This window comes from Papio anubis, chromosome 7 (assembly GCF_008728515.1).
Source record: "Papio anubis isolate 15944 chromosome 7, Panubis1.0, whole genome shotgun sequence".
Taxonomy (NCBI): Eukaryota; Metazoa; Chordata; class Mammalia; order Primates; family Cercopithecidae; genus Papio; species Papio anubis.
The window spans coordinates 141,975,176-142,001,556 of NC_044982.1; the positions used below are offsets into that span (position 1 = coordinate 141,975,176).

The 26,381-nt window shown below is 52.8% G+C and overlaps 1 protein-coding gene across 1 annotated transcript in view; it reads right to left on the bottom strand.

The window, feature by feature from the left end:
- Positions 1-25,879, bottom strand: part of DUOX1 (dual oxidase 1) — a 35,109-nt gene extending 9,230 nt beyond the window's left edge. Inside the window, 30 exon segments of the mRNA XM_031668762.1 lie at positions 411-538; positions 2,648-2,697; positions 3,166-3,265; positions 4,122-4,352; positions 4,629-4,807; positions 5,410-5,535; positions 5,961-6,030; positions 8,276-8,451; positions 8,729-8,822; positions 9,069-9,294; positions 11,663-11,848; positions 12,508-12,707; positions 13,410-13,523; positions 14,768-14,905; positions 15,472-15,590; positions 15,809-15,984; positions 17,134-17,306; positions 17,565-17,667; positions 18,722-18,812; positions 20,159-20,258; positions 20,379-20,436; positions 20,827-20,980; positions 21,085-21,200; positions 21,203-21,283; positions 21,470-21,582; positions 21,585-21,636; positions 21,639-21,655; positions 22,453-22,617; positions 22,814-22,897; positions 24,725-25,879. Coding sequence (XP_031524622.1) covers positions 411-538; positions 2,648-2,697; positions 3,166-3,265; positions 4,122-4,352; positions 4,629-4,807; positions 5,410-5,535; positions 5,961-6,030; positions 8,276-8,451; positions 8,729-8,822; positions 9,069-9,294; positions 11,663-11,848; positions 12,508-12,707; positions 13,410-13,523; positions 14,768-14,905; positions 15,472-15,590; positions 15,809-15,984; positions 17,134-17,306; positions 17,565-17,667; positions 18,722-18,812; positions 20,159-20,258; positions 20,379-20,436; positions 20,827-20,980; positions 21,085-21,200; positions 21,203-21,283; positions 21,470-21,582; positions 21,585-21,636; positions 21,639-21,655; positions 22,453-22,617; positions 22,814-22,897; positions 24,725-24,782 — 3,678 coding nt within the window. The 5' untranslated portion in view covers positions 24,783-25,879.
- Between the last annotated feature and the right edge of the window lie 502 nt (positions 25,880-26,381).

Consider the following 26,381-nt stretch of genomic DNA (forward strand, 5'->3'; position numbering starts at 1 on the left):
ACAGGATCAGAACAAAAGTGGCAGAACCCATTTAAGATAAGTTTCTTCAAAAAGGATGATGCTCTCTTGGGTGCAGGTAGTCCACCCAGGAGCCAAAACCAGCCACCCAAAGTGGGGAAAGACTAGCTGGGAAGAAGTGATGTGGAAGTGTCTATGAGGAATGGAGATCAGTCTGGCAGGGCTGTTACTGCAAAACCTGTCCCAGGGAGCCGACCTTCCAAGTGCTGCATATTGGGGTCATCCTACTGGAGAGCCCTGTACTATCATCTCCACCTTCAAAGAGAGATGTTGAGAAGTGAAGAAGATGCTTCAAATACCTTGAAATAGAACGAATGTCCCAGCCCTCCTTGCTTCCCTGGATATGTCCTGCCCATACCCTCCTGGCCTGGCTCACAGCCAAAAGCCCTCACCAGGACGTAGAGCAGGATGTAGAGGTGGTGGGTCAGCCAGAAGCCCCGGAAACTGCGGCGGCGGAAGTGGTGGGAGGCGAAGACATACATGATGGCCAGGACCAGGAGCAGCACAACCCCTGTGAGGCCTGCAACGTGAACACAGGGAGGAAGGTGGAGGATCAGTGCCTTGAAAGGGGACTGTTCTGGGGCTTCCAAGGTCCCCTTTCCACTCCACTGCCCAAGTTGGGGTAAGAATGTCCCAGCATTCTCCTCTGGTTCTCTCCCCTACACCGCTGATCACAGGTACCTTTCATTTCAGCAGACATTATTCACTTTTCATAGCCTTTGTCACCATGATTTTTTTTTTTTGAGATGGAGTCTCACTCTGTCACCCAGGCTGGAGTGCATAGGTGCAATGTTGGCTCACTGCAACCTCTGCCTCCTAGGTTCAAATGATTCTTCTGCCTCAGCCTCCTGAGTAGCTGGGACTACAGGTGTGCACCACCATGCCCAGCTAATTTTTTTTTATTTTTAGTAGAGACAGGGTTTTGCCATGTTGGCCAGGTTCGTCTTGAACTCCTGGCCTCAGGTGATCCACCCACCTTGGCCTCCCAAAGTGCTTGGATTACAGGTGTGAGCCACCACACCCAGCCTATCTTTCACCCATGTCATTATTTGTTTTTTGTCTGTCACTTTCCTGACTCTCAGGTTCTCAAGAACAAGGAACAGGCTAAGCTAGTTTGCCACTGAATCCTAGTGCCTAGTGCAGGGGCCTGGCACACCGTGGGCCCTATATAAAATTGTGCTGGGCCAGGCACGGTGGCTCTAGCCTGTAATCCCAGCACTTTGGGAGGCCGAGACGGGTGGATCACGAGGTCAGGAGATCGAGACCATCCTGGCTAACACGGTGAAACCCTGTCTCTACTAAAAAATACAAAAAAAAAAAATAGCCGGGCGCCCGCCACCTCACCAGTAGTCCCAGCTACTCGGGAGGCTGAGTCAGGAGAATGGCGTAAACCTGGGAGGCGGAGCTTGCCGTCAGCTGAGATCAGGCCACTGCACTCCAGCCCGGGCGACAGAGTGAGACTCCGTCTCAAAAAAATAATAAATAAATAAATAAATAAAATTGTGCTGAATGAATGGATGCACAGCATGTCCACTGTGGGCCCTCTGGGCCAAACAATGGAAATAGCAGGCCCTGCCCTCATCGAGTCGAGGTTTGGTCCTTGTCCCTGCACCACTCTTCATTGGCTGCCACAGCACACAACATGAGCACTGGCACTGTTAGTGACTGGGCAGGACCACACTGTCCCTGCTCATCACCAGGGTCCCCAAATATAACCCAGAGTTGGTGGGAGGCCCCTCCTCTCCCAGGGGATCCAGGCCATGGGTATACAGGGGGATAATACTGGAGCCAGGGCAAGATAGAGAGGACAGAGAATGGTCCCTCAAGTGATCAAGGAGGAGAGAGGCAGAAGTTAAGAAGATTAGAGCCCTGAAGTATAAAAAAGTAAAGGTTAAGAAGGGATCTAACCAAAGCCTGTAAAGTCCTAAAAGGAGAGGAGAGCATAAACACAGCCTTATCCACTAAATCTCAGTGTGCAGGAATTAGCAAGCACCCTCTGAAGTTCAAAGCAGATCATTTTAGGATTAAAAAAAAAACACCCATGCCGTGTTTCACAGAGAGAAGCCAGTATAGAAATTGTGTTACTCCAAGGAAGGAACAGACTGAAAACATAAATAGGTTCAAGAGAGTTTGAATAGATTCACAGCTAATAGCTCTAAGATGGGTGATTATAGGGAGTTAGGAATATCCCCCAAGCGCTCTTTTCAAGGCATACTGGGTAGGCACCTCTGTCTGACTTGACAAAGAGCCCGCTCCCTCCCCCATGCAGCTGGGGCACAGTACTCCTCAAAGCTACTGTTATGGTATGTGTGTGTATTGGGGGAAGAGGTAGCCACTCGTATTCCACTGGAACTAGTCCAGAGTAGGAGATACTTCTCCCACTAACCCTACTAGAGGAGGAAATAGCCCAAAGTAGGAGCAGGAATCCAGCTGAGCTCCTGGGAGGAGGACTGGAATGCAGAGTAGCCTAAGTCTCTTGCCACCAAGTAGTGTCGTCAGGCCAGAGGGCAGAGCCTGGGTCACCAGAAGAGCTGAGTGAGTGAACCTGGGCTGCTCTGGGGTGCAGAGAACCCAGAGCCTTGAGCTCACAGTCAGGTCCAGAAATTCATGGATCAAGGAGAGGTCTCACCTGGTACGGTCTGGAAGAACCACCAGTAATACTTCTGGGGGAACTCAGACCTGTGTGGAAGGGACAGCAAAGAGACACCTTGAGAGGAGATCTCTTTTTTTGTTTTTTTGTTTTTTGTTTTTTTTTTTTGAGGCAGAGTCTTGCTCTGTCACCCAGGCTGGAGTGCAGTGGCATGATTTCGGCTCACTGCAACCTCCACCTCCTGGGTTCAAGCCATTCTCCTGCCTCAGCCTCCCCAGTAGCTGGGATTACAGGCACACACCACCACGCCTAGCTAATAAAAGGAGATCTCTGGGTCTTCCAGATGGGACCCTTCAGGGGAGGCACCCCAACTCAGACACCAGTCTCTCCTGCTGACTTGGCATTAGGGGCTCAGGCTGGTCACTGTGTGTCCTGTAACCCAGAAGGTGACACTCTGCTCTGGAGCCAGAGAATTTGTTTCTTTCCACCCAAAAGGAATCCTCCCCATTACACACACACACACACACGCACACACACACGCACACACTCACACTTACCCATCATCATGGAAGAGGCCAGGAAAGAGGCAGGAGAGGACGCTGAGGGGGCTGATGGAGAACAGGTACACATTCACCACATGGCCTACACTGTGTAAGACTAAGGAAGAGCAGACCGTGTGGTGAGCTTGGGGCAGCCCAGGGTGGGTGCTCACTCATTCAGCCCAAGGTGGAGGACGCTGGCCAGAGTGGGGGGCCTGAAGAAGCACCTAGGAGTCTCGACCTCTGACCTGTTTTTTTTTTTTTTTTTTTTTTAGATGGAGTCTTGCTCTGTCACCCAGGCTGGAGTGCAGTGGTATAATCTCAGCTCACTGCAACCTCTGCCTCCCAGGTTCAAGCGATTCTCCTGCCTCAGCCTCCTGAGTAGCTGGGATTACCGGCATGCGCCACCACACCCAGCTAATTTTTGTATTTTTAGTAGAGACGGGGTTTCACCATGCTGGCCAGGCTGGTCTCGAACTCCTGACCTCAAATGATCTGCCTGCCTCGGCTTCCCAAAGTGCTGGGGTTACAGGCATGAGCCACCGTGCTGGCCCGGACTTCTGACCTCTAAACAATCTCCTGGCCCTCCCCAACACCCCAGAGACACACCATGCACACAACCATGTGAGTCTGGAATTCCAGCATTAGAAGTTCCCTCCTTTGCTTTCTCTCATAGAGTCATGCTTTAAAACATAAAAATTGGGAGAAATGACACATTATGCACACTCATTCCGGGGTGTTAGGAACTTGTCAGCTGAGGCTGGTGAGGTGCCCTGGAAAGTGCGGGAAGAGGCACTTGGCAGTGACCAGTGACAGGCTCCCGGGCTTACTTCACACCCTGGCCCGGGCCAACTCCATCCTGATGGAGAAGGACATTAAAGGTGAGTGCCAGCAGAGAGGGGGTCTCTCAGAGGAGGGGAAGCCAGCGGGGACTGGAGGCCCTGGAGAGCCTCCCTGGGACACCCAGGCCTTGCCTGTGAGGACGATGGCGGTGGAGGCAATGAGGCGATGAAAGTCCACAGCGGCGTCGAAGGGCACGTAGCGGTTGAGGAAGGTTTCTCGCAGGAAGGTGATGAGGTTGCGGCACATGGTGAGCAGGATGTAGGAGAACATGAAGGAGATGCTGGCTGCCGTGCCCCGCGACAGGATGATTCCCACGCGGGTGGTGTCCGTGATGCCCGTGTGGTGTGCGGCAAAGGCGTAGTCTGTGGAGGGGGCCCAGGCAGGCAAGCGAGGGGCAGTGCAGAGGAGAGAGAGCTGGTTAGGGAGGTCATCAGCGGTAGGCCCTGGCCGGCTGCCACTCACAACAGGCCTCCCCCTCACAGTCTTCACTCAGACAGGCTCCACTCACCCCACCCAGGGCTGGCACTTACCGCAGGCCTCGCCCCGGGGCTGTCGGTCACTCACAGTAGGCCCCACCCCCAGGGCGATCACTCATTGCAAGCCTAGGGAAAGGGCTTGTGGTAAGTGAAGTCACTCACAGTAGGCCCTCTCCAGGAAAAGCCCCCCAGCGATGGCGTAGAACACGGCCACGCAGCCGATGTGGCGCCGGTAGTTCTCAATGAAGCGCTTGAACTGTTGCACCGTCTGGTGGAGACGGCTGCGTTGGAACTTCTCTCGGTGCGCCTCAGTGAACAGCAAGGGCTGGAATGACGTTACCCTGGGAGACAGGAAGCCTTAGCCCTTGGCACCTACCATCGGACCCAACGCTAGTGGGGCCCCGCTTCACGGAGGGGAGCCGCCCAGAAGCGAGGGAAGCCGAGTGAGCCTTGTGGAAGTAGAATTTAGACCTCATCGTATCAGGCTATATCACACTGCATAAGCAAGCTGGCAGTGGAGGGATGGCCTGGAGTGGTCATTTCTTCCCGGGGGATGCACTCCATCCACCCATGTTCGTTCACACTCAGTCTCTCTCCTTCCAGGCTGTCGCTCCCACCTCCCACCCAGCACCCATATTCAGCCTTTACTAGAGACTCAAAGGACACCTCTCCCATGAAGGCATCTCTGACCTCCCTGGCAGAGGTGAGTGCTTCCTTGAGTTCCAAAGGCCCTCGCTCTTCCCACTATTCAAACAGTCATCAGTGGGACATTGAAATGATCAGTGTAGCAGACTATCTCCTTAGAGTGTGATGTTCTTGGGCAAGGACTATTCACCCTGCCTCTACCCACGATGTTTAGCACAGTGCCTGGTACCAAGGAAAGGATGTTTGTAAGCTGAAGGAATGGATGCACTGCCTGGCTTAAGGGGAAGAGCAGACGTACTTCTTGCCAAACCTCCGCCGAATCTCCTGGGGAGGGTCTGTGTCCGTGGGGCACTGCAGTCTCTGAGGTGTCAACTCCGTCTCTATGTCGCTGTGGGAACAGTGGGCACTCACTCTGGGAGAGGGACTAAGACAAGAATGGTAAGAGATAGGATGCTGGCCATCTCAACCACTCATTCCTCTGCTGTCCTGGTCTGCCTCCAAACCCATTCTGCTGAGGAAGGATCAGAGCTGTCAGCAAGGGGACAGCAAGATTTCCACAGACACCTACAGACAGAATGAGTCAGATCTTGGGGGTCCCCACTAAGGCTGTTGCATATGCCTTTACCCTTCACAAGGGCATCTGGGCCAGGCCGTAACTGAGAGCGGAAATCCAGCAGGCTTTCTGCGTGCTCCGGCACGGGGCTGTGTCTGCCTAGAGAAAGGGGTGCCTTTTTCTAATTTGTTTGAAGGTGCTGCATGGGCTAGCAGTGGCCCTGATCCCAACCATTCAGGGGAGAGAAATGGCAACTCCCCAACTCCCCCCTCTGACATTCCCAGATGGGGGCTCACCAGATCATCTCCTGGCTGATGTAGGAGGCTCGCCGGCAGAGGTCCTTGATGACTTCAGGCACCTCCACCCCTGCAAAGCAGAGCCGGGCTAGGGAGCAGCTCAGGGTCCAGAGCCCAGGAAGGCCTGGCTCAAATGCACAGCACTCCTACCATCCCATGTTCAGACACAGTAGACAGTCCCAGACCGATGGAGGCCCTGCCTTTGGGTGCCCCAACCTCAGCCCTTGTCCCCAGTGGGAGCTGGACCCAGCCATAGGTGGGCAGGGAGAAGGCCTGAAAGAAAGTTGGTCAGGCAGCCTTCCCTAAAGTGTGTCTCTCATCAGTCCCACTTCTGGGACTATGGGGTAGAGTTCAGGAACTGTATATAACCTGCCCTCTGAGCCTGCTCTGCCATAAATATTCGGCTTAAGATCCTCCAGCTTAAAACCTCCAAGAGTTACATGTAGAATCTAGGTGGTAGGTATACGGGAGATCATACTGCAGTTGTTTTACTTTTCTGTGTTTGAAAATGTTCATAATAAACTATGCAGGAGAAAAGCTCTCCCAGGAGTCACCCCATTGTTCCTGTCTAGGCTGAGCACTGAAGGCAGGGCAGGACTAAGCTGCAAAGCCACGTTCTTACAGGAGGCCTGGGAATCTCTGGGTTTCTTCCAAGTGCTGAACCAAGCCTGAGGATGACCCTGGTCTAGAGTTGAGGTCAAAAGAAAGTAAGCTGAACTATATTAAAATTAAATCAGAATGTTTTAAACAAAGTGTTAATGCCTGTACTCTCAAATGTTCCACAAACAGCAAATGTGGTGAAATGGTAACAAATGTGGTGAAATGGTAACAAATGTGGTGAAATGGTAACAAATGTGGTGAAATGGTAACATAGGTGAAAAGTGAAGGAACATCTCTTTTTTTGAGACAGAATCTCTGTTGCCCAGGTTGGAGTGCAGTGGCACAATCTTTGCTCACTGCAACCTCTGCCTCCTGGTTCAAGCGATTCTTGTGCCTCAGCCTCTGAAGTACTTAAGACTACAGGTGTGTGCCACCACACCTGGGTAATTTTTGTATTTTTTTTTTTATAGAGATGGGGTTTCATCATGTTGGCCAGGCTGGTCTTGAACTCCTGACCTCAAGTGATCCTCCCGCTTTGGCCTCCCAAAGTGCTGGGATTATAGGCGTGAGCTATTGCACCTGGCCCTTTTTTCCTTTTCTTTAATTTTAAAATCTTTCCAAAAAAAAAAAAAAAAAAAAATCTGGACTCAACAACAATGAAAAGAAAACAATACTCAGTGCTAATCTTCCTCAATCCCCAAGCCTGGTCCTACCCTCAATCCCAGGTGTTGGATGTCCCTGGGACTCTGGTGTGGGCTCCCTTCCATGTACCTTCCTTGTCCCTGCCCTCAGGCTCAGGTGCCTGCTGCCCTGGCTGCCTGGGAAAGGTAAAAAGCTGCAGAATCAGGAGTGCTGGCTTCCCTCTCTTCCAGCTCTCCTTACTCCCAGGGGGAAGCCCTGACCAGAGGCTCGTCTGTGTCTTGTCTAACTTGCCCCTCTTCCCTGTGGAGGCTGCTCAGCCTACCCCTTCTCATAATTCTGGGAGGGGCTTGGTTTGGTCTCAACATGCCCCAGTGAGAGTTCTAAGATGAGAAGATACCATAACGGCTCAGAGCAGGCCACAGACAGACCCTCCTGCCTGCTGCTTGCCCCTTCCTCACTCTAACTCTAGCCCCCACCCACTTGAATCAGACATAGGTGGGGCAGGAAGTAGGGGGAAGGACAACAGAACCGGGTCTTCATGTACTCAGCAAACATTTACTGAGCACTCAGCCAGAAGATATAGCGGCAAAAAAGCCCCCAAGAGATACCACCCCACCCCCACAACCAGACACCCCAGCTGAAGGCAGTATGGCCTGGGTAGGGCTGTCACAGGGAGACAGTCTCCCCCTACCCTGGGCACCAGGCACAGGGGGCTTTGGCAGGGAGCCAGGGGAAGCAGAGTTCCAACCACCATTCCCTACCCTATCCTGACCCTGCCCGCCCCACCAGCAGAGCTGCATTATGACTTTCACTGGCCCTAGGCACTTTCACCTTTGTGGGCCCTTTCCTCCATAATAAAAAATAAAAATACTTTCAAATTATATTGTATAATTATGTTGATATAAAGAAAACTACAATCCAGACTGGATCCATTATTATATATCACTACATTCATTTTTTCTCTTCTGATTTTAATGGAAGTTAAAACATTTCTGTGGACTCCTAAAAGTATGTGGGCATTGTGCCTACTATGCCTAACCAATGAGTCAGTGCTGCCTACCAGGCTGCCCCACCTTTGACACAGAGCTGCGTGAAGCGGAGCTCGCTGTTGTGGTCCCGCAGCATGAAGTGAAAATCCTCCCATGTCAGCTCCTCCTTGTCCTGGAATCCCGACTCCCGGAACATGGACTCCACCACCTCGGCCAGCTGGGCCTTGGACAGGCAGTTGTTGGAGATCTCGATGAAGGATCTGGGGTTGGGGGAGAGGAACCATCAGGCTCTGACTGGGGCCTGCGATCCAGACACAGGACATAATGACTCCATCGCACCAAACTGTCTGTGCCCACATGGAGGGGCCCCGACTGGCCACATCCCAAACCCCCTGCTAGTTGGAACAGCCTCTGGTTACATGGGTAAGGAGGAGGCCTCTGCCTTCCTTGGCCCTTCTGCTCTCTCCTTCAGGTCCCACCTCTTTGCCCTGGCGTCCCTGCCCTGGCCCATTCTCCTGGCTGTCCCAGAGAACCAACCTCAGCATCCTGATGAACTCATCCTTGGAAATGAGGCCATTCCCATCAAAGTCGTACATGCGGAACATAAGGCGAGACTTTTCCTCAGGAGAGCCTGGGAGAGGGAGGACTCCATAAGGAGAGCCCCCGCCTGCCTGCCTGAACCCCCAGGCTGGCCAGAAGGGGTCTCACACCAGTGTGATGACCCACTGCTGGACACAGCAAGGGTCGCTCTGCTTCCTGACCTCTGCCTGGGCACTCCTGGGCATCTGCCATGGCTGGAGACCTGGTCCCAGGGCTTCTCCACCTCCAACAGATCCAGTCCCTGTCCAGCCTCTCCTATCGTTCCCTCCTCCCTCACCTTTCATGAAGACCACCAGGATGTCCAGGAACTCTCGGAAGGACAGGTAGCCATTGCCATCCTTGTCAGCCAGAGAGAACATCGACTCCACAAACATATCCTGGGGCTTGAGGCCCAGGGACTCGGCAAACTCGGCCCTGCTCAGCTCGCAGGTCAGGGCCTCCCGCACCTTCTGGGAGGAGTCCAGGGGTAGGGTCCCTGCGTCGGCCTGGTTGATGTCCAGCACCTGCACTTGGGCAGTAGCAGAGGGAGGGAGAGGAGACAAGGCTTCCTTGACTTGAAGTTCAGCTGAGCGCTGTAGGAGCCACCTTTTGAGGTGTCTGCCCAGGACCCCCTCTGCTAGGCGGCACTATGATGGTGCCTGAAGCCATGTTTGTTCTACAGAACCCTGACTCTCTGCCTTAGCTGACTGGACAGGGAGCTCACTTGGAATTAAGAAGTGTGAGGTCTGTCTTGACCTGAGCACAAGAAAGCTCAGAAAGTGTGGACCACTTTCTTCCTTCAAGTGCTCAGCCACTTAGAGACCAAGTAAGGCAGAGGCAGCCTAGGAGAGCAGTGGCCTCATTGGCTGACAGCTTTCCTTTTCTAGGTCCTCCCTTTGGAATTCCTGAGACATCTCTGTATTCTCAGAGTCAACTGACCCTTTGTCAATGCTAGCTTATTGGGGTTTCTCTTATTTATACGTAAAATAGTTTTAACTAAGACATGGCGTCTGCTGGGTTGAGGAAAAGCTGGGCTTGGAAAAGGGGAATTCTCATTGTGGCCATCCCCAGCCCACCCAGGGGCTGTCCCAGCATGAGAGAACAGACAGTGAGGAAGCAGGCAGGCCACAGGCCACAGTACCTGTCTTTCCTGCCTGTCAAGTGAGGTGCCTACTCCAAGTCTGGTGATGGTTTCATGAGGTAAACCTTATAGCTTCAAACAAGGTGCTGTAGTGGAAAGAGCCTAGGGCTGAAGGCAAGAGACCCGGGTTCATGTCCCTGTCTCTGTCACCTGCTTGCTGCATGACCTCAGGCAAGTCTCTTCGGTTGCCTGGGATTCATTTCCTCATCTGCTCTACTTATCTCACAGGTTTACTGTGAGAATCAACGAAAGTGGTTGTGTTGAAAATGTTCTGAAAGCTGAAATCACTGTGCAGATATGAGACACTGACAGCTACCCGCAGGATATATCAGCACCCTTCATGTCTCAGCACAGGGAGTTCCCATAACCCCAGTGGATCCTCAATGAGTGAAGATGCCCAGTCCTGCCTGGGCTCTGGCAAGAAGTCACCCAGCTGAGGGTCCCTCTGTTCTTGTACATATTCAAGTTCAACTTGTTTGTCCTCAAATGACTTTAAATCATGTTCCCGGTACAGAGTAAATGTCTGTTCAATGGATGCTTCTTTCATGAATCCTCTCCCCAGCCACATGACCCTGCTCTTTCTCCTCAAACATTAATTTTTTTGCTCTTCCATGGAGACCACTGTTCAGTCCCTCCTGTTCCTTTCCTCTGAGCCAAAACTTCTCCAACTTTAAGTCCTTGCCAAATATAACCTCCATCATGACCTCGCAGCATGCCAAAGGCTCACTGTCTTCTCTGAGCTCCTGGATCGCTGATTTCCTGAATCACTTCTGTAACCTTCATTCTTTGCCAGTTATCTTCCTTTCTGTGCACGTTCTGTCTTCCCAGTGGGATGATAAGCTTCTTCAGTGGGAGAACCATGCTGTGTGTGTGTGTGTGTGTGTATATATATATATGTATATATATATTTCTTTTAATTGAGATGGAGTCTCACTCTGTTGCCCAGGCTGGAGTGCAGTGGCGTGATCTCGGCTCACTGCAACCTCTGCCTCCCAGGTTTAAGTGATTCTCCTGCCTCAGCCTTCCTAGTAGCTGGGATTACAGGCACCCACCACCACACCTGGCTAATTTTTGTATTTTTAGTAGAGATGGGGTTTTGCCATGTTGGCCAGGCTGGTCTCAGACCCCGACCTCAAGTGATCCACCTGCCTCGCCTCCCAAAGTGCCAGGATTACAGGTGTGAGCTACCGCACCTGACCATATTTATCTTTATCTACCACGTTTCTCCACTCCACTACCCTGCTCCCAGGCTGCCTTTATTTTTGTGCCAGCTGTGGACTCAAGTCTCTGAATTTTTGTCTTGTTTCTCTATATCCTCCCAATCTCTCTCAGAAGCCTGCAAGGTGGACATCAATGCCCCATGGAGGGCTCTGGCAGCTGCACTCCCCCAAGGAGGGGTGAACAATATCCCTCATGGTGCCCACACTGCCCTGGGTCTCTGCAGCCTTTGGGGCAGGCTGAGATGAGTGAGGATGGAAAGTCTGGGCAGCCCTGAGGAGAGCGATAAGCAACAAATGCAGAGAAGCCCATTCCTGGGCATCCCCCCACTGAAGCCTCGTAGCTGGAGGTGGGGTTCAGATGGGGGCGGGGCAACTCCTTATGATAAAGTCTGGTGATTCATCCAGAATTGCAATAAACTTGATTATTAGCTGAGAACTCTGGGCTCTGACTTCCCCTGGACTCATCTCATGGCCTCACACAGGTAAGGATGCCACCACAGCATAAGGATTGATCTGATCCCATGTACACACCTGGGAGAAAAGGTGCCTGAAAAAGGTCTCCAGGAGGTGGCTCCGCTGCTCCCGCGTCACAGCTGCTCTCATCAGCTCCTGCTCCCGCAGCTCCCACTCCTGGATGCTCAACCCGCTCTCCTTCAGAGCTGCCCGGAGGTTTTCCACCAGCGCCTGCCGCTCTTCCTCCGAGTTAAACAGCAGCACCTAAGGGGGCAGCCCGAGCAAAAGCAACCATTTGCCAAGGCCTCTTGAGGTTAGGCACTTTATGTGGATTATGTCAGAGGGGCCACTGGAGTGACCTTGCAAAAGAGATATTGTATCTCCTTTTACAGAAGAGGAAAGGGGCTCAGTAGGGTTAAGTGACTTGCTCATAGGTGCAGAGTTTGCATTTAAAGGCACGTGTACAAGGACATTCTTCCCTCTGTTCCATACTGGAGAAGGGAGAGGAGGGCAGGGAGGCCAGAGGATGGAGGGGATCATGGGCCAGGCCTCTGATTTAGCTCTCCTCCAAAATCTCTAAAAATTCACTACATCCTGAGATAAGAGGACAGGGAAGAGGGCTTTGCTTCTTCCAAGGACACCCAGCTGGGACCTGACAGGTTGTCCTCAGAAAAGGAGGAGGCAGACTGTGGTTGCAAGAGTTAGGAGGAAACCATGGAGATTATGTCATCCAGCAGGCCCGGAGCAGGATAAATGTGTCCAAGTTTATCTCTCTATCAGGTACTCCACCGGGGAACAAGAAGCCGGACTCCTGCACAGTAACTACCACTTCCTGCCTCCTGGCCCCGTGCTCCTTCCCCTCCCCCTGGCTGCCTCCCTGATGTTGGCTGTGGACAAGGAGCCAGGTGCCAGCTGAGCAGTACCAGGTCATACTCCTTGGGGATCTTGAGCAGCAGAGTGTGGCGTCCACGATTGCTGGACAGGACGAGGTTGACCTGCTGTGGAGGCTGCAGCTGGATGGTGCGGAGCATGGTGAGCCTGCCGTCTACCACACGGATCTGCCCAGGCTGCAGGTGCACGAGCACGGGCCGGCAGGGCTCCTTGCGGCCTTGCCATTCCAAAGCTGGGGGGAGAGAGACAAGGCTTCGTCAGTTGGGATCCGCCAGAGGGACATTGGGAGGAAGAGGGCCAGCTCAGGGCTGAAATTAGATCGAGGCCTCCACAGTTCATTGTCCCCTTCTGGGGTACTGAGGGTCATTCCCTCCCTGAAAGCCTGGCTGTGCCTGTAGCCACATGAAAAGAATAGTAACTATCATTTCCTGAATGTTTTCTAAGTGCTCTATACCAAGTGCTTTGCATGAACTATTTCATTTCATTATAAACCTGTGAGGTAGGTGCTATTATTATTCCTATCTTATGGATAAGAAAAAAAAAAAGGTTTAGAGAGATTCAAAAATCTGCCTAAGGCCCTATAGCCCATAGTGGTGGTGGAACCAAGATTCCAATTCCAGTCTGACTCTGGACCTTCATTAATCACTTCTCTGTTGCCTGGAGTTCCAGCGTGAGATGCTACAAATCAGCAGTTCCCAGGGAATCGTCAGTCATAGTAACCCTGTAAGATCTAGGCAGGGTTCAATGACTCCTGCACGTGAGGAACTCCGGAGGCTGCAGGACTCCAGGTCCAACTTCTGCTTAATGCCACTGTGGCCTTGCCTACAGTCCTAGAAAAGGGAGGCCTTTTCCTGAGGCTGCTGGGGTGGAGGTGGGTAGCTGTAGTGCTGAGCCATGTCCTCCCTACCACCACCCTGGCCAGCCCTAGGCCTACCTTCCATGCCTCCCACGAGTTTCTCAGACACGATGCTCTGGCGGTCCTGGCCCTGGAGCCTCTTGAAATTTCTCATCCGGAGCCGGGCAACAATCCAGGCGCTGAGCAGGCTCACTGGGAGGGCAGAGGCAGTAGGACACTCAGGGAGAGGTGTGGCTCGGGGGGGTGGAAGTGGCTCCTTTCTCAGCCCCTTTCCTGGCAGTACCACCTATTGTCCCTACCCCCTAAGTCAGCTTGCTCAATTGTTTCAAATTGTGAAGGTCCCTGGGGGAAGCTGCTCTGTATCCCATGGGGAGCTTTGGGTAGCATCTAAGATGCCCACCCTGCCTCCTCATATTCTACCACTCATGTCCCTTACTAGCCAGAGACTAAGTCCAGAGTCTTTGTGTCAGAGCCTAGACTCACCCCACCAGGCTGCTAGTTGACCCACACACAGCCTTGCCAAAGACTAAGCCCCAAGCCTCACTCCAGTGACTAGATCTGCCCCAGCCTTCCCTTCCTCCCTTCCTCCCTCCCTTCTTTCCTACCTTCCTTCCTCCCTCCCTCCCTCCCTTCCTTCTTCCTTTCCTCCCTCCCTCCCTCCCTTCTTCCCTCCCTCCCTCCGTCCCTCCCTCCCTTCCTCTCTCTCTTTCTTTCCCTTCCTTCCTTCTTTCCCTCCCTCCTTTCCTCCTTTCCTCCCTTCCTCCCTTCCTCCTTTTCTTTTGTTTTTTTTTCTGTTCTTTTCTTTTCTTCAGAGTTTCCCTCTTGTTGCCCAGGCTGGACTGCAATGGTGCAATCTCAGCTCACTGCAACTGCAATGGTGTGATCTCAGCTCACTGCAACCTCTGCCTCCCGGATTCACAGTGTAAATACCTCAGCCTCCCGAGTAGCTGGGATTACAGGCATGCGCCACCATGCCCAGCTAATTTTGTATTTTTAGTAGAGACAGGGTTTCTCCATGTTGATCATGGCTGGTCTCGAACTCCCGACCTCAGGCGATCCGCCTGCCTTGGCCTCTGAAAGTGCTGGGATTACAGGCGTGAGCCACCGCGCCGGGCCTTAGCCCTTGTTCTTAAACAGGGATTTGCCTCTGACAGTCCTCTAGGCCCAGGCCTGCAAAAAGCTGTGGATTACAGATTCCCCCTGGCTCCTGACCAATGCTGGGCCCTGCGGGGAGTCCCAGGAAAACAGGGGGGCAATCCTCCCTGGAGCTGACTTCTCTGTAGGTCACACTTCTCTTGTCCCTTCCTCCTCTAGTGTTTCATTCTCCTACCCAGAGGGACCATGCTCTGCGTGGTTTGTTGTCATTAGTGGAACCACCCAAACTGCATCCCCTAGCTTGTATCTCTCACCCCACTCCACTCTGTCCATCATTTTACCCAAAGGGAAGCAGCAGAGGGTCCCGATGGTGACCCCGAAGCCAAATCCACTGCCCTCAAAATAGTCACGAACAATGGAGGGAGCACAGGCTGGCAGGCCTTCAGTGCTGAGCTGTCTTGGCTGCGGACAGGGGTCTCCTGGGGAGGCAGAGGAAGCCAGAGTCCTGGGTGCTGGGCCACAGGTGCTGGCACAGGATCATTGAGGAGGTTAGGGTGGCAGAAAGGGGGTGGGGGCACTCTGGGTAGCTGAGGGGAAGGGGCTTCCTTGGGTAACAAGTGGGGTAAAAAATGAATCCCAACCTCCATCTCACCCTCACACACACAAGTGTATGTACACACACACACACACACACACACACAAACTCTTCCCTCACTGCTGTAGAGTTGGGATATCCTCACCGCACAAAGCCCTCCTAATATTATACCCAGCCCCAGCTCCATCTCAGCCGAATGTGAACCTCCTCACCAGCTCTCTCTGAGTCTTGGTTCTGCCCTCACTCAGTACTTTCCGGAGTTGTGCAGAGGGGACCCTACACAGCTGCAGGTGGCGGCCCTGGCACCTGGAGTTCCCAAGGGCAGAACCACAGCTCACTCCCCTCTTGGAGCACAGAGGTTGACGTTCAGCCACACTGAGCCAAGCCCAGAGCTGAAGAGGGACGAGGCTCCAGACCCACCACTCCTCCAGTCACCCCTTGGCCACTCACCTTTATGCCAGACAAAGACATTGGGCTGCAGAGCACCAGGGTCAACGTTGATAACAGCGACCAGCACGTCCCGCAGGGAGGTATTTCGGATTTCTTCAATCTCCTTCTTGGAGAACAGCCTAAGTTGGAGGAAGTAGAAGTCACTGGGATGGGAAGGGAATGCAGGCCTCCAGCAACCCCAGACCCAAGGAGCCAGGTGAGAAAAGAGACCCAGAGGTGTTGGGAAGGGGGTGGTGGGCTGGCTTGGAATCAAGGGCGCAGGGGGGCTGTCTAAGGCCAGGGAGAGGGTCTGCGGCCCAGGCTGAGGTAGAGCCTACCTTACCCTAGCAGGCCTTACCCATTCCTGGTGTTCTCAAACCAGTAGCGGTCACCATCCCGCAGCCGCACAAATTGGTCAAGAACGATGGTGCTGAACAGGGGTCCAGGGTCCCGGTGGCTCTCCAGGAGTCCCCCAGGGAGCAGCTCCAGCCAGGACAAGTCCTGCTTGTACAGGTCAGCTGTGGCCTCCAGTACCTGGAACCAAGAAGGGGCAGGAGTAACAGAAAGGACACAGCACCCACCCTCAGGCAAAGAGGTGGTTCACAGGGATTAGCCCCAGAGATGATAATAATAAATGTCAGTAACAGCAACTCACTCCTCTATAGTGCTTATTATGCCCCAGGCACTGCTCTGAGTGCTTTACATAAGTGAACTCCATTATGGGAACCCTCTCACACATTCAGCTGCCTATTCTATAAAGTAATAAAACAGCCAGCCATTCCCATTCATAACTTGTTCTTGAAAAGGTATGAAAGTTGAAGGGACAAAACCAGAAGTGCAAAAGTTGAATGGCAGAATGATGTGTTATAAAAGGTTTCTATTCTTTAGAACTAATTTTTTTAATCAAATGCCTGATTATATATTGCCTTTTAGAGACAGTTTTCAAAAACATATCACCAGCATTACCTGACCTTTACTTTAGTTTTTTTCTCCACAGTGTAAATAGCACTTGACCAGCTTAATTCCACTGAGGCCCATTTGAAGCTAAAGATTTGCTACTGTTGGTATGCCTGGTGATTCCTATCTATATATTGATTTTATAAAGTTTACGAGCCCCCATGCTCATATCACTTCTTTATTGGCCTTTCAAACCTCCACTTTCCAATAATTTTATAAAATGGTAAGGGCAAAATGCAATAGAGTAGGCACACAATTGTAGAAACACTGCTGTGTCAAGATGGTAAGGTGTCCCAGTCTGGTCTCTTGGCTAGCAGGCATGCCACCAGTCCAGGTGATAGCTCAGGGTGTAACAGCTGACTCCTGAAAGGCAGCTTAAACATCAGTGCAAGAAAGCACAGATTGTTCCTAAGTCAAGGACCTTCTATACCCACTCAGGAGGGTGGAGAGAACAGTAAATGAGATAGTGCCTATTAAGTGCCTGGCAAACAATAGATGCTCAATACATGCTTGCTGGATCTGAACAATCAGAGTGCAAAGCCAAATCTTGCTGGTCTGGTAATCTTCATCCTGATATGCAATATTGGGAAAAGTGACCTGGGTAAGCCCTGCCCCTCCCACTAGGTGCTTGTCTCTGTGCTCAAGTTTCATTACCTATCTCCCATGACTCAGTCCCACGTGCCTTGTCCCTCCCACCCTACCCTCAGGGTCCTGACCCCTCCTCACAGTGTCATTGCTCCGGAAGAGCACAGGGTTGATGTCCTGCCAGCGGGTAATAGGAGACAAGCCCAGTGCTGCCCTGGCCTTGTTGTAAGAGGGCAGGCCCAGATCCCGGCCCCGCTGCAGGCAGCTGGCCAGGTGGTCTGTGCGGGAAAACTTCAGTGGCCCAGGCCAGAAATCTGGAGAGGAGATACCAGACAGTCTGAGGGAGCTCAGGGCCACCACAGCAGTCTCCAGTTCAGGCCCCAGGCTCCAACCAGCCCCAGAAGACTTGAGCCAGAAGAAGCCATGATCAGCATGCCAGAAGCTCTCTCATCAGTGAGTGCAGTGCAGGCTCCCAGCCCCAGGTACCCCCTCATACCTGGCTCTGGAAGTCCAGCTGAGCCTCTTCCCAGAGGCCAGGAGTTCACAACCTGCAGGGACAGCCTCAGACTCACCCCGCACATCTTCAACCACCACGTGGTCCTCTCGCTCTGCGATCTGGGAGGCCATGCCCAGCAGCAGTGCGTCCACATCTTCAGCACTTTGTAGGCTTGGGTGCTTTATAGATTGTGGGTAGGGAGGAGAGGGGCGTGGTTAATGGAGTCAGAGGTTAGATAGCCAGGCTCCCTCCACACCATCATCCTTATCCCTGAGCCCACCCAGTCCTACTGTGTGCTCCCAAACTGGCGGGACATTCCTGCTCTGCAGGTTGATTCCCCACTCAGGGTGAGGGGTGTCCCCATCCAAAGTCAATACTGCCTGACAGAGGTCTATACAAGCACAAGGGATCTTAAAATTTTACTTTGACCTTGGGAGACTTGACAATGTGGTTGGCAAATTCACTAGAAGATCTAGGTCTCAGTCCTCTGTTACTAACCAGCTGTATGACTTTGGGCAAGTCACAGGCCCTCTCTGAACACAGTTTCCTTCCCTTAATAAAAAGGGACTTTGATGAGGGGGACACTGAGGCCTCTTTCGATTCAGCTCCAGGCTCTGATTCTATGGCTTCTTTTCTCTTCCTCCCTACTCCCTTCCCCTTAGTAAACACTTTACACAAAGTATCTTGCTTTGCTTTAAATTCATGATCAATGCTCTTCATCCATGCTGGCCTGATTTGGACGGATGGGCAATCCTCAATAATCTCTAAGAACCCCTGCTTCCTCCCCTAATACCCTCACACATACGCATTCACACACCGCCCGGGATGTATGTCTAATAGGAAGTTTCCTTGGGGCAAACGAGACTAGCTGGGGTACTCCAAGGCCTACAGGACAACCAGAGCTGTCGAAGGAGAGGGAAAACATGGGAGGCAGCAACAAAGGCAGAACCATACTTGCACAGGCCCCACTGGCTCTCCCACAGCCCTGAGGTTGGGGTGGTGGCTTGACTTTTGGCCATGTCCAGCTACCTGGTCACCTCAGACTTTGTAGGGGAGATGCCTGAGGTCCTCCAGGCTGCCTCCTTCACCCCAGCCTATCCCAGCTGTCCGCTTCAGCCTTACTGCCTGCTTTCACCATGCACTCACACATACACACACATACACACACACATACGCACACACACACGCATGCACACACACATATCCACCACTTATGTGGCCCCCAGCTCGGACCTTACGGCTCCAGTAGCTATTGCAGACCCGGAGAGCTCTAGAGACACTTGAGTTCCAATTGATGACCACCTGGAAGTGGCAGCTGGCATTTCTGAAATGCAAAGAGCAGGTAGATGGTGATTGAGGTAATGGGGTTATACTGTCAGGCATCAGTTCTGGTCTCTGAGGCAGTAGCCAGGGACCCCAGGCCTTTCTGAGGTGGTGTGTGGTTCGGACCTTAGTACGTTCTGGGGGATCTGACTTTTGGAAGGTCCTGTCCACAACATCAGACCAAATATCTAAAATGTACTCCCTCATTAACAACATCAGACCAAATATCTAAATGTACTCATAGCTCACTCTCTCTGACTCTCTCTCAATATATGTATATACGCACATATGTAAAATACATATATACACACAAAATTGTATGTACAACATATGTGTACATATATACCTTTTCAAAGGATTCAAAAATTGTTCTTTTGAAACTACTTGTCTGTGAATAACTCAATTGTCTATGTCTCGTACATCATCAGGCATACCCCAGAGATTATTCTAGAGTAAATCTAATCTATGAATTGTTTTAAATTATAAAGCAACTGTAAAAAAAAAATGGACATGCTTTGTTTCATATACACTTATTTAAATATATGTTTTTTTTTTTCTGAGACAGAGTTTTACTCTTGTTGTCCAGGTCAGAGTGCAATGGCACGATCTTGGCTCACCACAACCTCTGCCTCCCAAGTTCAAGCAATTCTTCTGCCTCAGCCTTCCGAGTAGCTGGGATTACAGGCATGCACCACCATGCCCAGTTAATTTTGTGTGTGTGTGTCTGTGTGTGTGTGTGTGTATGTGTGTGTGTGTATATATATATGTATTTCTTTTTTTTTTTTTAGTAGAGACGAGGTTTCTGCATGTTGGTCAGGCTGGTCTCTAACTCTCAACCTCAGGTGAACCACCCGCCTCAGCCTCCCAAAGTGCTGGAATTACAGGCGTGAGCCACCGCACCCAGCCTGTGTCTTTTTCAAGTTCCCTTTTCATTATTTTGAAGCCAATATTTTCCTTCAGATTGCACACATTTTAGAACCCTCTGCCCCCAAAAGGTTGCAGGCCCTGGGCCCTGTGATTATAGCTAAAAATGTCCCCAGTGTAGTGTCAAGACATGAGGTTTAGACCAGTGGGGTTTGTGACACCCTCTGAACCTTTATTACTCTATATTTAATGGGTGGGGGGAGGGTAATATCTACACCAGCAGCAGGAGAAGGGAAGTAAAAGTGCTTAAAAACCACAGTGATGTATCTTTTAAAACAATTGCTTTTCTTCCCCTCTCTATTCATCGTTCCCTTGGGGACACTTCAGACTGATAATCCTGTAGAGAGAGCTCCTGAGGGCGGATTTTCTTCAGTTGACAGCCCCATCCCTCCCAGCACACAAACCTTTGAGCCCCTCCCTCACCTCATGTAGACGCCAGGGGGCACCATGGTGGAGAGGAACTGCTCAGAGGCCGCCACGAACTCCGAGGAGATGCTGGGGTCCAGAAATGGCCGGTATCCTGGGGAAACAGGAGAAGAGAGGACAAAAGAATTTAGCCCTGAAATCCCCAACGTACTCCCCACCCCACCCCACAAAACACACTCACGCAAGCCCTCCCATCCTCCTTCCCCACTGCCTCACCTGTATACTCCGGGGTGTTTCTGCAGGAAAGCTGGGCAGCCACCATACACAGCGATGTTCTGAGGGGCAGAGAGGGAGGCCTGAGTTGGATGAGGCCGGGCCTGGAAGGGTCTGGAGCCCAAGGACGGCTTCCAGGTGGAGATGAGGACCAGGCAGGGTCAGTCAGCGGGAGAAGCAACTCAAACAGGAGTGCGGAGGCCTGCCTCCCTCGGGTGGAACCAGGGACGGGGGAGCGGGGTGGCTGGGAGGTGATAAATAACAATCACCAGCCAGATTTCTCCTATAAACAGCGCCAGCCTCCCTATCATTTACTGGGCTCCTGTGACCGGGCTGTCTGGGGAGGGGTTTCTGCGGAAATTGTCCATGATGGGGAGCTCCGTGGGCAGCGGAGTCTCCCCGTGGACTCTGCCTGCGGGGCTGGGGACGTCGTGGGCGCGGACGGAGCTGACCTGGTAGGTGGCGATGACCCTTCTGCTGGAACAGCCTCGTCCCCCCAGTCTGCGCTGGCGGGCCAGCCCCGCGCGCACAGAAGCGTGATAGCGGAACCAGAGCAGACCCAGCGCCTGCAGGAAATTCCTGGTTCCCGCTGCTCCGCCCCGAAGGCTGCATCCGACGTGGGGCGCAGGGGAAGAGATGAGCGGTAGCGTGATCCGGGAGCCCACACTCGCAGACCCCCAGCCGTCCTGTCCCGCCTCTGGCGGCCTCACCCACAGCCCCTGGGTCCGCTCTGTCCGGTGGCGGGGTCGGGCGTCACTATTGGCTAACAGGTGCTTCTGCGAGTCTTGGGGGCAGGGTCGGGCCCCGACGCCAACTGTCCTCTCGGAGAAGCTCCGCAGCGCGCTCGCCCCAGGAGGCGCGAGAGCCATAGATGGCGCTGCTGTCCAGCCAGCCCGCCACCTGGTTGGTCTAAGTGGGCACGCGGTGGGTGAGATGTGGGGTCGAGGGGCGGCGGCGGGCCAGGCCGGGTCCCAAAGTGGTTGTCCCATGGGCTGGGGAGGCGCCCCTCCCCATCAGGCCCTGCCAGGCCTGCAGCCCTGGCCCCACCTGGCTGGTGCGGCTCTCTCCTCACTGAGCTTCCCCTCGGGCTTTCACCAGAATCTCGGGATTGCTGGGCTCCGTCCGGTCTTGGGGGTCCCAGCGGCTCCTCTGAGGGCAGCACCACATCCCCACGCTGGCTACAATGAACACGGGGTCTCCGGCTGGATGTGGATGTTGAGGAACTCGGCAGGGCAGCCGGGCGTTTCCACGCTCACCAGGTCCGGGAGAGCAAGTGATAGCCTGTGGGCAATGCAGGAGGGCGTGCTAGGGCCAGCGGAGGGCCACTTTGCCTCCTACCCTAGGCATCCAGCCTCCTTCCCTCCCCTGAAGCTTCAAAAGACTCAGCAGCCCTTATGGGCAAGTCCAAGCCTTGACCTCAGGCACTCCCTCCCAGTCCTTTGTCTCTTCTGCCCCTCTGCGCCTACACCTGCTCCAAGCTGTTGTCCTTGACAGTTTGGCTTTCTCCTTGGTAACTGGGAGGTGCCCTGTGAGTGTGCCTAGGCAAAGGGGCTGGCAGCACCAGCTCCAACACGCTGCAGGAACTAGGCATTCCTGATGGGCCAGCCACCAACCCTCAGTCACTGGGGTCAAGCCACCCTAGCACCCCCACTTTGACTTCCCCTCAGTCCACTCTGCCAGAATCAGAACCCTGCCCTGAGCCTGTCCTAGAAGCCATGGGGCAATGCCTAAGAACAGGGTCCCATGGAGAGTCCCGCCCAGATTATTTTCATGTTTCTATCCCTGCCACCCTCTTACCCCTACCAACAACCCAACATGGAGGGATGTCCCCTTTCCCTAACCCCACCCCTCATCTTTCTGCGTGGGGCAGATTTCTGCCTCCCCAACCAGAGTTCACTTCAGCATGGATCCTCCCTCCACCTGCTTCTACCTCTACCATACCCCACTGCCCCCTCCACCTCTCACCCTCATCCCTCAGGCTCTCTGTCACTTCTCTCTCATCCTCTGACCCCTCTTCACATGCAGAGGTGTCCAGCCAACCCCACTGGCTTCCTTCCCCCAGAGGTTGAAGTTCTCACCAAAGAAGACCGCCAACACTGTGCGGTTTCGCAGGGAGGCCAGCCCTGCAGGGCCCCTCGAGATGGTGTTGCTAAGGTCTCGGGGATTGGGCAGGTGGGGTTCTCCCAAGGCCTGGTACACACCATCTGCATAGCTGGCTGGGACCAGGCGCTGCAGCCGGGAGCCTGGGGCAGGAGTGGTAAGGATAAGGATGAATCTTCAGAGGGCATTCTAGACCCCCTCTGTCCCAGGCTTCCCTCCATGTCATGGATCCTAAAACCTTGGAAATGGATGGCCTTTGCTGGTACTTGCCAGCTCTTGCCTCGCAGCAGCAGTACCCCCCTGGCCCTGGGGTTCTGTCCCCACTTGGCTCTCACTCACCTTTGCTGCCCCATCTGTGCTCCATGAGGTTGTTGTACCACCCATCAAATCGCTGCACCTCCCACGAAATGGGGTTCTGAGCTCCTGTGTGAGAATGGAGGGAAGGGGCAGCTGGGCAAGTCACTGCATGAGAGGACAGGCAGGCCTGCCGGATATGGGTGCTGTGAGCCTGGCACTTGGAGCAGCAGAAAGTGGATACTTGGAGTGGATGTGAGAGGTAGGGTACAGAGGGAAAAACCAGGGCAAAGTGTGTCCAAACTCAAGCCAGATCTTTAAGCCGCTCAGTGGGGGAGACATGGCAGGGAGCCAAAAAGTAGTGGCGCAGGGTGCAGTGTGTGCTGACAGATGGCCTCAGAGAGGGAGAGGGGGCTGGAGGAGAGCAGTGGCGGTGGGCAGTAGGATGCAGAGGACTTTACTCCCCTCAAACTTCAGTTCCCTGAGGGGACACAACAGGACAGAATCCATCCCCAGTCCTAAGACACCACACAGAGCAAGAGCTAGCCACACTCCACACCCGAGAAGGACATGCCATTCTGTGACCCATCCCTGGGCAGGGTCAGTGTGGTGAGGGGACTAGTCCTCTCTGGCTGAGCAGAGCCCAGGGCAGGGGTGTGGTGTTGCTACTGCTTTTTTCCCCAGTTTCTTGGGTAGGACCAGGGACTGGACTGGTGATATGGATGACTTTGCCCCTTCTCTGGGGCATCTTGTTCCCCACACAATTCCTCCTCTTGATCCTGTCGTACTCTCCAAAATGAGGGTCCAGGAGGGAGCACTCAGCTGCTGGGCAAAGAACTAAGGAATGAGGGATAGAGGGAAGATCCAGAATGGATCATGGAATCGGGGATGGAGCAGGGATCTTTCTGATCAGTAGATCAGATGGCCGGCCTGATTCTTTCCCCCAAACTAGGGGGGCTTCCTCTCTGCTCACCTCAGAGAACAGACACACACATTTGCACACTCACTCAGCAGAGAGTTAGGGGGGAACATGACTTAGAGCCTTATGCTTGAGCAAAGAACCCAGCTAAGGGTCCAAGACTTTGGGCAGGGTCACACATGTGATCTCTAAAATAAAATGAGCCTGTGGCACATAAAGGAGCGAGCCTTTGCAGGACAGTACAGGGAAAGTGCCTCTTGGGGATAAGAGGTGAGAGCTGAGGGAGAAAAGGAAAATCCAAACCAAGGAAAGAAGAGGGCTGGAAGGAGTGTGGAGGTGAGCAGCTCTGGCAAGGGAGAAGTTGTAGGGAAGGTGTCACCATCCTGTTACCTCCAGCCAAGACAGATCCTTCTACAAGTTTTCTCTGCTTTCTGCTTTTGCATCTCCCATCCCCAGTGATCAGAGACTTGATCTTTTAAATTTAACTTATGGCACTGTAAGCCCACTTCCCTCCACAGAGATCCGGACTACAGAGAGCAGCCTCAGATTCCAGCAAGAAACTGTCCACTGAAGGCAGCAACATGAAACTCTTGTGGAAGACATTGCTTTTGTCTTTGATCATAATGTTTAAAAATATTGATGACTCCCTTTCAGCTTTGGGTCCAATCTGATCCCAAGATCCTTTATTGTCTTGTGTGTCTAATCAATCTTTTCCTATTTTGAGTCAGAGGCCCTCACTTTATGGAAAACAAGAGAAGACAGAGGAGAGAGAAAGGGCCCCCAAACTGTAAGAATAAAATAGAAAGTGCTGATAGCAGCTGAAGGCTCCCTAATTCTGTGTATTTGGGGATAATTTTCATTCCATTATCCATCCATTTCTTCAACAGCTAGAAATGGGCAACTCTCACTTGCAGGGCACTGTGTCAGCTAGAGACTAAGGACACAGATGAATATCACACAGATCTTGTCCTTGGGGAGCCCAGAGGATGCTGGGTTCCTCTGCTCCTAACCATGCTTCTCCTCCAATCTGTACTCACCCACAGGGGTCCATGCCCCAACCAGAAGTGTCCATGCTAGAGCCAGGCAGAAGACCATGATGAAAATAATAGGGGCTCAGGGATTAGAATGTCCCAAAATGGAGACCCTAGAAAAAGGACAGAGAATGAGCCCCAGCTACTCAAAAGAATCAGGTCAAGGACTCTGTAGGCCTCTGTGAATCAAGGCCTGGGGCTGGGCCAAGGTCACAGTAGGTAGCAAAGTTCAAGAGACTCACTCTTTCCCAAAATTCTTTAATTCATTCAGCAAATACTTCATGAGCACCACTACAAACCAGCCACTGACATAGACACTGGAGATTAAATGATGAAAAAAACAAACAGAAATCCCTGGTACATACCTTCATGGACTTTACCTTCTAAGATTAGTTGGAAAACCCTGCTTTGGCCCAGCACTCCACAGAGTGTATTCCTTGTACAGAGCCCTGGTTGGGGATCAGGAGACTAGGCTGAGGTCTCAGTGCTGCTCCCAGTCCACTGTGGGATCTTAGATAAATCACTTCTCCCATCTGATCCTTGGTTTCCTCTTCCAGCTATGGGAGCAAATATGCCTGAACTGTTTACTTCTCAGCGTGGTTACCAGAATCAGATGTGAGAATGAGGTTGAATTCAAAGCACGAAAAGTGACAGGTGTTGTGCAAATGTGATATAGAGAGGGTAGGCGGGAACTTGGCTCCTCTGGTTGGATCCAGAAGGGATGCACTACGAGGTGCTCATGTATTTAGTGCAAGCTTCCTGCTCTCTCTCTCCACCCAGAGTCAACAGGGAAACAGAAGCAGCAGAGGACTCAGGCTGGGACTCCTGAGTGGAGCAAGGAGTACCTAAAGCCAGTGAAGACCTCCTAAAGGCAACCTGGAGATTGGGGATAGGATAGAGGAAGAAAGGAGCTCAGGGAAAGCCTCATCCCCAGCCAAACATCAGGGTTCCTGGATGGGTTGTCTAGAGGAGAGAACCCAGGGAATGACCTCATCCCTACTCCATCTCCTGTTAAATGAAAAAACCTAGGCCCTGCCATAACCGGAAAGCTCAGTATCACCTGCTGCATTTCACAGAATCTGTCCAGGTGCTGGCCTTTTAATAGTGAGTGAAGAGCTGGGCTCTGGATGGTTGAAACTGTAAAGCTGGATATACTGAAGTAGCCACAGCGGTCCTTCCCTGATCCCAAGATATCCTTACCCCCCTACCCCCCGGCCCCGCCACCATGTCTTCAGGATCCTGGGCCCCAACGCTAATGTACCACTCAGCCCTTAAGGGCATGAAATGGGCTTTCAGACCAGGCTGTGTGGGGATGAGCTGAAGAAGAAGGTGGACATGCTTAATCACCACTCCTTGTGGGTGGGTTGCCCTTAATGATTTACAAAACGACGGGGCAGTAACTTCTCAACAACCTTGACAGGAAGGCACAACCCCAGGACAGGGCAGTGAAGCCCCAGGCAGAGCCAGCGGCAGAACCAGAGAGAGAACACAGGCCTGCCTGTTCTTGCCCCACATGGCCGCTTTTCCAGCCTGAAGCCCTAGAGTGGTGACCCTGGTGGCCCTGAGGTGGGAGGAAGATGGTTCAACGCCATCTTGGTCCCAAGGGAGGGCTGAGGGGGAAAGCTTGGATCCTAAAGCCCAAAGCTCCCTCCCTGGTATGTTG